At 41.8% G+C, this 13,777-nt stretch overlaps 1 protein-coding gene across 7 annotated transcripts; it reads left to right on the forward strand.

The window, feature by feature from the left end:
• The first annotated feature begins 9,532 nt into the window (after window positions 1-9,532).
• RSRP1 (arginine and serine rich protein 1) lies at window positions 9,533-13,685 on the forward strand. Of its 7 annotated transcripts, none has more exons than XR_007470718.1 (6): window positions 9,533-9,724; window positions 9,966-10,554; window positions 11,207-11,358; window positions 11,739-11,783; window positions 11,985-12,633; window positions 13,211-13,375. XR_007470718.1 is itself a non-coding variant. In XM_012531867.3 (5 exons), the coding sequence occupies exons 2-5, from the start codon at window positions 10,026-10,028 to the stop codon at window positions 13,346-13,348; spliced, it is 903 nt and encodes a 300-aa protein (XP_012387321.1). In that variant the 5' UTR covers window positions 9,537-9,724; window positions 9,966-10,025; the 3' UTR covers window positions 13,349-13,685. The 7 variants fall into 7 exon arrangements, 1 of the variants encoding a protein (XP_012387321.1); XR_007470720.1 differs by having other exon boundaries at window positions 12,550-12,633; window positions 13,211-13,335; XR_004481683.2 differs by having other exon boundaries at window positions 11,207-11,783.
• Window positions 13,686-13,777: the final 92 nt, after the last annotated feature.

Raw genomic sequence — 13,777 nt, forward strand, 5'->3', positions numbered from 1 at the left:
TCAATAGATTGGTTCTCTTTCATTCAAATAATGTTCATAATTTAAAAGTCCTGGAAAAATAAATTCACAATCAAATTTTATATGTGCAACTACATTGATACAAGTTAAACCTCGGTAATTGGATAGCTTGTTCATTTTTTTAAGTGTTATGGAAACATAAATGATCTTGGTCTGTCAGAATTTTCATTAAAAATAATACTTCGGCCAAACCAAGATTCCCCACAGTAATAACCTACATACAGCCATATTCAGTGACTAAATTGTGTTTATGCTTTTCTTAAGCAATGGCGTTCATTTTGACCATTTATCTAAACAAAATGCGGCAAACAGCAATAGAAAAGACAAACGTAACCCTGGGTTGCATTTGCAATCAATGCACAGAGCTGTGGCATTAGCTTTTGGAAGAGTATTTAAACACTGCCACACAGTGTCCAGCTGTGTGTTCTGCCCTTGGTCTCAACAGAAGTCTGAATTACAAGCACTACCAGGTTCACAAGATTGTTAATTCTGTAAAAACACCAAATGGACTTCAAAAAGGGAAGTATAAAAATCTTAAGACTCTAATAGTGTATCCTAGCTAAAATTCCATGAAGCACATGACTGTAGTTGTGACAAAGTGGTCTTTTTTTTTTAACATCTTTATTGGAGTATAATTGCTTTACAATGGTGTGTTAGTTTCTGCTTTATAACATAGTGAATCAGCTATACATTTACGTATATCCCCGTATCTCCTCCCTCTTGCGTCTCCCTCCCACCCTCCCTATCCACCCCTCTAGGTGGTCACAAAGCACCGAGCTGATCTTCCTGTGCTATGCGGCTGCTTCCCACTACCCAGCTATTTTACATTTGGTAGTATATATAAGTCCATGCCACTCTCTCACTTCGTCCCAGCTTACCCTTACCCCTCCCCATGTCCACTACTGGGCATATACCCTGAGAAAACCATAATTCAAAAAGAGTCATGTACCACAATGTTCATTGCAGCTCTATTAACAATAGCCAGGACATGGAAGCAACCTAAGTGTCCATCGACAGATGAATGGATAAAGAAGATGTGGCACACATATACAAAGTGGTCTTATGAGCATGTTTACTGTTAAAGTAGAAGCCCTGCCAGAAAGACTTTATATATAGTGTGTTAAACTTATTAATGTTTGAGCTTTTTATTTTACAAATTTCATAACATTTTCTATTTATCAGTGCTAATTTTACGTGATGGTACATAGGACCAAGTTCTCTAAAAGAATTTGTTCAAATAAAAGTATATTTGCCTCGGGAATTCCCTGGCGGTTCAGTGGTTAGGACTTGCCACTTTCACCAATATACTTCGAGTTAGGAATCATGTTTAATTGAGTTTTGTTTTCCCTGTAACTGGTAAAAAAGGATATATGGAGAAAATGCTTGTTGAATGAATTAACAAATGGATAAGCACAGTTCAGAATTTTAGAAAGAAATTTCTAGAGAATACCAGATCATACAGCTACTGTTTACTTCTAGTTTCCTCCTTTTCTGAAAATAACATGTAGATGGACAAATTCAAAACTAGCTGTCAGTTTTAAATCCTTCTTTATTCAGCAATGTCATCCTCAAGAGAAATAAATGTACTAAAATGAAATCCTTCTTTAATCTAATTACCTTGATCAGAAAAATTAAACCAGGATGTGCTATTCTTTGCTCTTATGTGGTCTTTAATTTAAATAAAATCTGGCATAAAGCATTTCTCTTTGTGCATGCAACATAAACTCAGTATTAACTCATTTTATTTTTTATTCATTTAAATACTGAAAACCTCTATGGTAAGAGAAGATCAGATGTTGGAGAAAAAAATAGTACTGACTGGTCTTTTGAACTCATGATCACTAACTTCAAGTGATGCCTAGCTGTCCTACTCTGTCTAGTCAATTTCATCCTAAAAGATTACATTGGACCTGCTTCTTTCTCTTCAGATCTTTAATATCTCCTGCCCCTCCTCAATCTCAGCTGCTCATGTCACTGGGGTAAAAATCACAAAAGGATTTCCACAAGTGCTCAGCACTAAGCTATCATCTTACCTTCATTTGTATTCCTGCTCTGCCTTCCCACCTGTTTTAGTCCATTCAGGCTGCTATAACAAAGTACCACAGACTGGGTGGCTTAAACAAAAGTTCACTTCTCACATTTCTGAAAGCTGGAAGTTCAAGAACAGGGTGCCAATATGGTCAGGTTCTGGTAAAGGGCTTCTTATGGGTTGCAGACTGCTGACTTCTTGCTGTGTCCTCACATGGTAGAAAAGATGAGGAATCTCTCCAGGGTTCCTTTTATAAGGGCACTAATCCCAATCATGAAGCCCCACCCTCATAACCTAATCACCCCCAAGGGCCCTACCTCCTAATTTAATCACCTTGGGGATTAGATTTCAATATATGAACTTGGGCACCAACATTCAGACCACAGCACCACCATATTGGGTAAACTGTCTGTGCTCCCATTTAAGGCCAACTCTTCCACTTGTTCTCTGGACCTACCCTCTCTCCTACTCAAGAACATGGCTCCACAACTGTACAATCTCTCTCCTACATAACCCATTTTCCCCTCTCTACTAGATTATTACCATCAGTATACAAACATGCTATAATATATCCCATCTGAAAATAAAAAACAAAAACAAAAAAACCTTGAGAGAACCACCCTCTCTAGCCACCAGCCCAATTCTTTGCTTCTCTTTACAGCAAAACTCTCTAAATTTATATCCACTATGATGATTATAATTTTTTTTAAAGGAAAAATGTTGGCAAGGATGTAGAGAAATTAGAACCCTCATACATGCCTGGTAGGAATGTAAAATGGTGCTGTCACTGTGAAAAACAGTTTGACAGTCCCACAAAAAGTTAAACATAGTGTTATCAAATGACCCAGCAATTCCACTCCAGCAATGTACTCAAGAGAACCGAAGACATTTGTTCACACGAAAACTTGTACATGGATGTTCACAGCAGCATTATTCATAATAGCCAAAAAATAGAAACAACCCAAATGTCCATCAACCAGTGAATGGATAAACAAAGTGTGGTATATACATACAGTGGAGTATAATTTAGCCATCAAAAGGGATGAAGTATGGTTGCATGCTACAACAAGGCTGAACTCTTAAAACATGCCAAGTGAAAGAAGCCACACACAAAAGACCACATGTCGTAGGATTCCTTTTATATGAAATGTCTATAATAGGCAAATCCATAGAGACAGAAAGTAGATCAGTGGTTGCAAGGGACTGAGGGGAATGAGGCATGTTGCCAATGGGTAAGGAGTTTCTTTTTGGGGGGATGAAAGAGTTCTGGAATTAGTGGTTATGATTACATAACCTTGTGAGTATACTAAAAACCACTGAGTTGTATACTTTAAAAGGATGAATGTTTTGCTATATACATTATATCTCAATTAAAAAACTCCTCTAATTTGCCCAAACCTACTATCTTGACATCCTCTTTTCTTATTTTTTTTTTCTTGAGTCTATTCCAGTCTGGTTTTCATTCCCAGTAACCCATGGAAACTGCTATTGTTGATGTCAACGATGCCCTGTTGTTTTCTGTACTTTTAATCAAAACATTTTCACAGAATGTCAAGGAAAAATAGTTTAAAATTCCTTTAGTGAATGAATTTGTCCTCATGACAGAGGATTCTGAAAGTTATAGAAAGGAAGCTAAAGGTGTTCATTATGGGCAGGATTTTATCGTTGCATTCTATAGTGCATAATAAGGTGTGAGATTATGCATTTTTATAGTATAGCTGACTGTTTTAGGTGTCTGTTTAAGGGGAGCATATGTTAGGGTTAAAAGCCTTTTGAACCCTATTCCCCAAATCCTGCAAGTGTTTTCTTCCTTCCAATCAAGTAAAGCTATTTACCATCTCAGTGTATTCAGTCAGCTTTTGAAAGGTAGATTCAGTATTTCTGACAAACTAGGACCCTGCTGCTTGATAAGCAGATGTTCACATTCATGGTTCCCCATAATCTGCCCCCATTCTACATCTCCAGCTTGATCTTCCAAAATTCCACACCACAAACTCGTTGCTCTAGCCAAGCTGGTTTGTTTTCTGTCCCCAAGTTATAAAATGGGCAATTCTATTTCTATCATTTTGCTGAGAACTTTGTTCCTGTCTAAAACATTCCCTTCCTTTCCAGAATTCCCTGGTGGTCCAGTGGTTAGGACTTGGCGCTTTAACTGCCATGGGCCTGGGTTTGATCCCTGGTTGGGGAACTAAGATCCTGCAAGCCACGTGGTGTGGCCAATAAATAAATAAAATAAAATAAAATATTTCCTTCCTTTCCCTCTGCCTGCTCTTCAAGATTTATTTGAGAGTCTATGCCTTTTGCTTATTCAGTAAACATCAACTGAGTGCCTTCCATAGGCCATGTACTGTCTGGAATACTGGGGTACAATAAAAACAAGCCTGTCCTTATGTAGTTTATATTCTAGCAGGAAAATGACACATTACAAAATGAATTAAAATGTTATTACAGTTGTGATAAATGCTAAAAATATGAGGCACAGGAAAATAGGATAACCTATACTGGGGAAAATTAACTGGTCTGGGGGATCAGAAAGGCTTTCTCTCAGACATTGTTGCTTTTTGGAAAGCAATATGGCAATATATTAAATCACACAAAAACTTTAACCCAGAAATCCCACTTTTGAGACTTTATCATATAACGATAAAAGTACCAGTACTTAAAGTGTGACTCTGACTCCTAGTAAAATTGCGAGCATTATAATGTATAATATCCCACCAAGCCAGGCTGCCCAAGAGGTCAAATCTCCAAGCCAGACTGGTGGATTGAGGAAAGCAAATGCAGGTAACCCAGTAAGTCATTAAAAAATATTCAGGTGGGTGGACTCATCACGAGATGCTTAGAACATTCCAGATAAATCAGATTTAGGTCCAATCGCATAATACAAAGTATCCAGCACCTGAAATCTTGCTATAAGGTCCTGATGGAAGTCTCCCAGTAAAAGTTTATCCATTAATGGGGTTTGATGAAATGGTTGTTGAACATGGGGGCGATGGCTAGTTCTGGCTACCTGGAGCACATTTTTCTTATTGGCCAAACTGGCTGATATGTATGGTCCTTTGCCTATGGGAGGCAGATTGCTGTATGAGATCCTGTTCCATTGGTAAAACATCACAGTTGCATTGCATTGTACCTTGAAGTAAAGCTCACCTGTTGTTAGATTGAGAACAGAATAGTTTACCTTTACATAGGGCAAGACAAGTGCTGAGTCTCGTGAGATAACATCTGTGATTATTTGGTTGTTGAGCCAAGGTTGCAAAAATTGAGTATGGTCAAGTAAAGGCTGTGAGAAGCTTGAGGGAGCAGGACACAGAGTAGATTGCATGACATGTATCCTTTGAAAAGGAAGTCTCGTACAGAATCAATAGTGTAGCCTTGTGCAGTATTTCTCCGTTTTCTACGCTGGACCCATCGACATTCTCGTTATTACATTGCCTCTGACTGTGCCTTTACTGAAGTCAAATTCCTTGTGCAGGTTTTATAACCCACAGACGTACAGTTAGTTATGGTTCCTCTGATGTTCAGGTGGGTATGGCTGAGACGGCTCATCTGATTGAGGAGCAGTGCTCTACTGAGCAAAGGTGTGCACTGAAGAGTTATATTGCTGTGCAGAGTAGAGCAATCCTCAAACAAGCAATACAGGTGGCCATTAGGCATGGACACAAATGTCACATTCTTAGTTAGGCAGAGGCACCGATCAGTCCTTATATTGTAATGACACCACTTTTGTGGGTTATTGGGAATGCTATTGACAGGTACACATCTGGATTTGTGTGCTGTTTGCTTGCTTTTCCTGGCTTCTGAGTAGACACCCAAAAGCCAAATGACATGGTACAGGAGACTTCCTAACACCTCTCGATGGTGGCTGCAATGGGGACACGGTGGTCAGCTTCCATGGTGATACTGTAGATAACATCCTCCTGTGATAAGTCTTCATGGCAGGAAAGAGCTGTGTCAAGCTGCTACATCGAGGGGTGCCTCCTGCATAGCATTGCAAGCCTGGTATTTCCATGCCAGAGCCACCAACCCAAGAAACATTCATCTGGAGGAGCAGCAGGAATAACAGCCTAGTTATAGTGAGGCTCAGTAATCACAGGCAGTGGAGTGGCGAGCCCACATGGGGTGATGTTTGAATCAATGGCAGGAGTTCCTTGGGACATCTTGGAAGACAGGAATGTCACATCAGGCTGGAGTTTATTGATCTCTGTGTTAACTGCCTTGAATGCTGCACTGGTTGACTGTAGCTAATGATTCTATAGCAGCTCTAACAACAGAGATGTCTCATCTCAACTCATCTCTGATCTAAGATCAATGAATATGTCTTCTGTGTCAGAATTCCTCTTTGCAGCTCTTACTCTCTAGATGAGCTCCGTGGTTGCATGTTCATCTTATCCTGTCGTCTGAGAGAGCTAAGCTTACTTCCTGAGCTACTATCTCAGGTACTTTGGAAGTAACTCCTCCAGTAGTGCTGGAGTCTTCATTGCAATCAGCTGCTCCAAGTTGTATCCCGGACATGGCTCTGTTGACCTTGAAACATGTATTAAGAGCCAGTGGAGTAGCTCCACTCTGCAACTGTTCTTATGTTTTTGGAATCTGACTTTGGTTCCAAAGCATAGTTTTTAGTGGTGGAAAAACTGGATACCACATGAATGTCCATGAACAAGCAATAAGGGATAAAAGATTAATTTCTAGACAATGGAATATTAGATAGCTGATTGGAAATAAATTAGATCTAAATGGTTTGTCTTAAAGGATCTTGATTATAAGAACAAGTTTCAAATCAGTTTGTTTAGAACGAGCCCATATTCATAAAAAATACCATATGCTTGTATATTTGAAAGAGTTTGAAAATGTTAACATTGGTTACTTCTAAGTTATGGGGAAGAAGAATGGGGACCTCTTTTAGAGGATTCCATACTTCTAGGGAATGGATTATTAACTTTTACTTTATATATCTTTGGATTTCCTCACCTGTCACAAAATTAGCTGTTATTAAAATTAATGAAAGAATTTAATTTTGGTAGGGGAAAGGACTACTAAATTTTTCTTAACCTATCCTACACCATCTAATACAGTAAACATTCTATAAATATTTATGGAAGGAGATATGGGGGAGGAGGAACCGGTTAAAATATGTTTCAAAACATATGTTTCAATATGTGCTAAAAAGATAACCCTTAAAGCATTAATTGTATGATGAAGCATTGTAGAACCTCTAAATGAACAGTAGGAGGGAGGAAGAAAGAGATACTTGATTAGGCTGGCAGAATAAAATGGGAAGAAGTGAAAAAAGAAAAGTATTATAAAATAAATAATAGGCACCAATGGAAAAGATAAGATCAATATTGCAGTTACTCCAAGAAATGTAAATGGGTTGAATTTACCTATCGAATGAAAAAATCTTTCATACTGGGTGTAAACACTCAGGTAGGTGTTATTCACCTAACTAGATGTTGTGTACCTTTCAAAACACATACAACAAAGTGAACCTTTAATAAAACGTGATCTCGGGTGGCCTTGGCCTGCAGTGGCTTGCAGCAGGATTTTGGTGTCCGGCCTGAGATTGAGGTTGGGCAGCGGCAATGAGAGCACTGAATCCTAACCACTAGACCACAAGGGACCAGTGACCCGGAACAAGGCCCTGGCCCGTCAGCTGTGTAGAAATGAAGTTCCACATGGAGACGGAAAGTAGTGAAGCAAGTAAACTGTTTATTAGGAGGAAAAAGACTACAGTACGTGCGGATAGACACACGGGCGGGCTCAGAGAGAGAGTCTTGCCCTCCTGGCAGTTTGAATCACTTTTATGGGACATTTCCTCCGGGTTTCCTTTGACCAATCATCTTGCTTTGCCTGGTTCTGAGTCCGTATTTGGTACCTCTCACCATCCTCCCCTGTGTGCGTGTGCCTCTGTTAGCCAAGATGGATTCTAGTGAGGAGGCCTATGTGTAGTTGGCATCACTTACTATGAGGTGGCGCCCCCTCCCTTTTTGAACTCCAAGGAACCTTTCTGTGCATGTGTAGTCGGTGAAGTCTCCTTGACTTCAAGAATGAGGAATACGTGGTCTTTTATCTCTTTTCTGGGCAGGGCCCAGCCTCCTCCATTAACCTGCTTTTATGGAGTTTCTGCTATTATGGAGTTTCTGTCCACAGGGGAGAAACTGTTCAGCCTGGGGCTCATCTATCTTCTGCCTCAGAAGGATACTATTTGCAAGCCACAAGTACCATCAAAATATTTTAGAATACACCTAGCAAGACAAGTACAAGATGTGTATGGAAAAAAGCTACAAAATTTTGGTGAATGTATTAGTTTTCTATTGCTTCAGTAACAAAGAGCAACAGACTTAGTGACTTAAATCAATCCCAATTTATTATCTTACAGTTCTGTAGGTGACACGTCTCACTGAGGCAAAGTCAAGGTGTCAGCAGGGCAGAGAGTGCATTCTTTTCGTAAACCTAGGGGAGAATCCCCAGCACTGCTCCTTCAGGTGTTGGAGGAATTCACTTCTGAGGTCATTGGATTGAGATCTGTTTCCTTGGTGCTGCCAGCTGGGAGCCATCCTTAGCTCCTAGACATCTCTCAGGGGTCCTTGTGGAGACCCCACATTTCAGAAGCAGCAATAAAATGTGGAAGTCTTCTCGCGCTTTTAATCTCTCAGGTGATTAGATTAGGCCCACCCTATATAATCCAGGATAAGTGATTTCCTATCTACCTCCCAAGAAAGTAGCTTTTGTAAAAATGCCTGCAAAGCAGCATTGACTTGCAAAAGCAGCTCATAGGACTAATGCTCCTTACATAAGTGGTTAGTTCATTCGATGAAAAATTATTTCAAGGCAATTGTCATGCTTTATTAACAACAATAAATATGTCTAAAATGTATCCTACTTATAAATCCCTAGAAATAAGAGTCACCATTGTCTAATCCTTAGCACCAAGAACACTGTCCTCAGAATAGACATCTCAGACGTCATTCTGAACCTTTAAACTAACTTAAAGGTCAGCTATGAGTGCCCTCTGCATTCTGTCTCCACCTTTCTGACTTTTCCTAGCCAAAACACGGGAGTGAAAACCGTTTTCTAAGATAATGCATTGACAGGCATCCTGTGACGTCCAGGGGAAGGCGGCCCGCCGGCCGGACATGGGTCAGGAGGAAGTGGCCAAGAAGGGTCCAGGGAGGCACAGCCCGAAGGGGAGGAAACGACCCAGTTAACATCGGCCAGGCACACAGTCCCAGAGTCCGGTGTAGCCGGCGCGAGGCCGCCTCGTTTTCACCCGGTTTCAGCCAAGAACACCAAAGAGCCACAGGTTGCTTCCCGGATGAAGCTGCGGCTCCCCTGCCCACCTTCCGTGCTAGGGCGCGCATGCGCATCCTGGAGGCCATTGGGTGAGGCGGAGGGTGGGGCTCGGGGTGGAGAGAGGAGGGGAGCGGCGGTTGGACGAGAGGGGAGCCGCGCCCACCACGCAACGTCTCTGCGCAGGCGCGGGGCGCCAGCTTCTGGTATTTTCGACACGTCTGCGGCGACCCCGTTAAGTTCGCTTTTGGACGTTGGACGTCGGAGGTAGAGGTTGTGAGTCCGCCGTTCAGGAGAAGCAGCGAAAAGCCTCTCTCCGTCCTTAACTTGAGAAGGAAGGCGTCCGTTGGGCCTTTCTCTCCTTGAGTGAGGCGTCGACGGCCCGTGGTGGGTTTTCTGGTGACGGGGTGGCCCTGCGGTCGGTTACCTCAAGGCGAGCGTAGCCGGGCCCTGTGGGCCCCGCGGAGCGTGGACGGGGACGGTGGCGGGGCGGGAAGGCCGGCAGCAGACGGCGCCACAGCCCGGAGTTCCGTAGGCCGGGAGGCCCGTTTCTTTTTCGGCCCGAGGCTGCCCGCGCGGCTCACTTCGGGACTTCACTTGTATTTTGTTTCCTCTCGTTTGTTTTTAGGAACTGAGTTCTCGGGCAGGGGTCGTCAAAGCAAAGGAAGCTCGGAAGCTGCCGTCCGAGATGTCCAGCTACGTGAACGACCTGTGGCCGGGCTCGCCGCACAAGGCCTCCCCCTCGTCGTCGCGGTCGGGCCCGTCCAGCCGGCTGTCCTCGGCGTCCGGGAGCCGCTCTCCCCCGAGCTCTCCGTCCCGATCCATCGTCTCGACTCGGTCGTGGTCGCGGAGCCGCAGCCGCAGCCCGCCCCGGCGGAGGAGCAGGTCGAGGTCTCGCTCCCGAAGGCGCCACCGGAGGAGGTACCGGCGCTACTCGCGCTCGTACTCGCGGAGCCGCTCGTACTCGCGGAGCCGCTCGCGCCCCCGCAGCCGCCGGTATCGGGAGAGGCACCACGGCCCCTCCAGGAGGTCCTACCGGTCCCTCAGCCGCCCCCGCTCCCGAGGCCGCTCGCCTTACCGGAGGGCCTACGCCTTCGCGCGGGACCGCCCGTACTACGGCTTCGGCCGCACCGTCTACCCGGAGGAGCGCAGAGGCTGGAGGGGGCGATCCCGGACCAGGTCGCGCAGCCCAACCCCATTTCGTCTGAGTGAGAAGGGTGAGTCGTCGGTCGTCTAGAGAGGCGTTAGGGGAAAGAGGAAGGACTCCAGTAGGTTAATAGTTAAAACTACACTGTAGTGGGCGCCCAGTTTTAAAATGGACGGCATGCTTTCCCCTTGGGAGTAAGGCTGTGCACGTTAAATGGCTTGGTGGAGGGCGGTTCTGGGTGGAGCCTTGAAATTGTCAGAGAGTTAGTTATTTACCCACCGTGTGCTTTTACTTGTTGATCATTTAGGGATGCTTGTTTTTCTCAGCAAAATAAGTAGAGTTCTTTTTCCATCAATAGAAATATATCTTACATGTGGAAGTACCGTGTAAATGTCTAGATACTACTAGTTTAAAAGCACAAACATAGGGCTTCCCTGGTGGCGCAGTGGTTGGGAGTCTGCCTGCCGATGCAGGTGGACGCGGGTTCGTGCCCCGGTCCGGGAGGATCCCACATGCCGCGGAGCGGCTCGGCCCCTGAGCCATGGCCGTTGGGCCTGCGCATCCGGAGCCTGTGCTCCGCCACGGGAGAGGCCACAGCAGTGAGAGGCCTGTGTACAGGCAAAAAAAAAAAAAAAAAAAAAAAGCACAAACACAGTTTGTGATTTTTGAGTTTTCTGGAGAAATACTACAGGATAAATGAACACTTTGTGTTTCTTTTGTAGATCGAATGGAGCTGTTAGAAATAGCAAAAGCCAATGCCGCAAAAGCATTAGGAACAGCCAACTTTGACTTGCCAGCCAGTCTCAGAACTGTTTCTGTATCTAAAGAAACCAACCGTGGAACAGCTGTACTGAATGATGGTGCAAAGTCTGAGGTAAGTGTTTTAGATTTATCCAAACAAAATCTTCAGGAAACTACTACCAGAAAGATCTGATTAGCCATTTTTATTTGATTTGCCTTAGACTGCTTCCTGGAAAGGCTAGCTAAATATAATTTAAAATGACAGATCTGACAATACTAGATAGTCTCCCCCCGTGAAAATGGGAGACTAATGAACTTTATTTTCAGTTGACACAGTACTAATTACTTTCATAATTGTAGCTGGTACTTTGGTGATTTCTATGTAGTTACCAAGTTTTTCTAGCTAGTTTTTTACGGAGTATTTATCTGTAGCGCTCATTTGCAGCATTATGTTCCCACAAGTTCCGTACTCAACATACAGTATAGTTTATCTGCTTTATTTCTGTCTTATAGAAATCATGAATGTGGTCTCCAGACATTGATGAAGAAAATCTGTTGGTAATTGATACATGTGCAAAAGCATCAGAGGTTTAACTAATTTGAAGTTTATGTTGACACACTGAAAACTTAGTTTTTTGTTGGTAGATCCCTATGCATGCTAGAATTTGGGACAGGTAGTAAACTAAACAAAAGTGTACTTTGTAATGGTGGGGCATCTGATATAGATGTCCCTTTCATAATATATGCAATATATTCCAGATGTTTTGAGAGATTACAGAAGAAGAGGCCTGCTTCACTTGCAGATAAGTTTATTACAATTCTCCAGAAATGTGCAGCATAAAATTCATAGCTTAAAGTTTTAAGGTAGTTAGGAATTGATAACATTGAGTTAACATAGGGAAGATGGGTTATCTCCTGTCATTCAGATCCAGATGTGGGTTTGCCTAAGTATTAGTGGTGGACAAGAAAGATCTTAGTTCAGTCGCTTTTTCAGACGGTTAGGTTCCCAACTGGATGGGCAAATGCCTTAGTTCTTTGAAACTAGGTGTTTTCTGGTATGACTTGACTTTCAAAGTTACTTGAATTTGCATCAGGGGGATACAATACTCCTTTATGGGGAAGAGTGTCTTAAGCCTATCATTGAATCACTTTTGTTATGGGGAAAACTCAACAGAGTACTATGTTATTTATTTTAGGATGTTAACTATTTGGTTACATCCAACTTGATTTGTGTCTCTACCAGTGAATTTGTAATACAGTTGGGCTGCTTTTTATACCTACAAGGGTATGGTTTTTTAAAATTTACTTTCTCTTACCTGTCTAGCTGTCGGATAAGTTAATAGAAGATGAAACAGAAAATCCCAATGAGAAGTCTTCCCAGCAAAAAAGCATAGCTTTTAGCTCTAATGTAAGTATATCTAAGCATTGACCACTCAAAAACTGGCCTTAAACATATTTCTGTTATGTGGGTTTTTATTTTTGTTGGCTCATTGTTTTTATGCTGATAATTCGAGGCCTACTAAGCCGCTAAATAAATAGAATTAAAAGAAATTTTTTTGTATGGTTCTTACAAGTGACCAATATAATGGGCTCCTACTTTAATATCTACATTCTCAGTCTCAATATTTTGTCCTCCTTTTAATTATTCCTGTTTTCTTTTTTAACTGTTAAAATATTCAAAAAACAAGTCTCAGAATATCCTGTAGTCAGAATATTTTAAAATGAGCTAAGGGCTTAATAAACAAAATTTCAAAACTATTTTTAATACTTCACTACTGCAATAGTGACATATGCCTTGCATATGTCTGATTTGATTGAATCAAGTTGCAAGTGCAGTCCGTGGGTTTGCATTTATTTGGTTGGTGTCTCTTTTAAGTTCTAGTCTTAAATGGAATTATTTAATGTATTTTGTAAAAAGCGAGTATTTTAAATATGTATAATAATATTTGTTTGGGAAGCTGACTTAAGAACTTGTTCTCTTACAGAATTCTGTAGCAAAGCCATTGCTTCAGAAATCAGCTAAAGCTACTGCTGAAGAGACCTCTTCAGGATCCCCAAAAATAGATAAGAAGAAAAGTCCATATGGACTGTGGATACCTGTCGAAAAGAACATCAATAGCTAAGGTTGCCTGAAATGCATTTTTTTTTTTGCAAGTTTGTTTCCAGCATTATTCCATTCCTTTGAACCATTTAGTGATAATTGTTGCAATTACAGATGACAACACAGAAAGATGTAAATACTTAATATTCAAATATTAACATTTTAGATTTCTCTTGCAGATAGGAGATAGCACAAATGGACCAGAGGTTACGCACAGGTGGCATTCTTGTATATATACTTGTAAATGTTTTATATAATATGGATTGGTTATGTAGAAGTGAAATTTTTAAGACAAACAGTAATTGAACTGTTTGTGTTGTATATATTTTATTAATAAATTTGTTTTTATTTTAGTTTCACTTTATTGTATATATTTTATATAATAGGTTTTTATCTAATGAAGAAGAATGAGGTGGTATCTCTTGTTTAAAGCCTTGCTAATCCCAGATCC

This window comes from Orcinus orca, chromosome 1, assembly GCF_937001465.1.
Source record: "Orcinus orca chromosome 1, mOrcOrc1.1, whole genome shotgun sequence".
NCBI lineage: Eukaryota > Metazoa > Chordata > Mammalia > Artiodactyla > Delphinidae > Orcinus > Orcinus orca.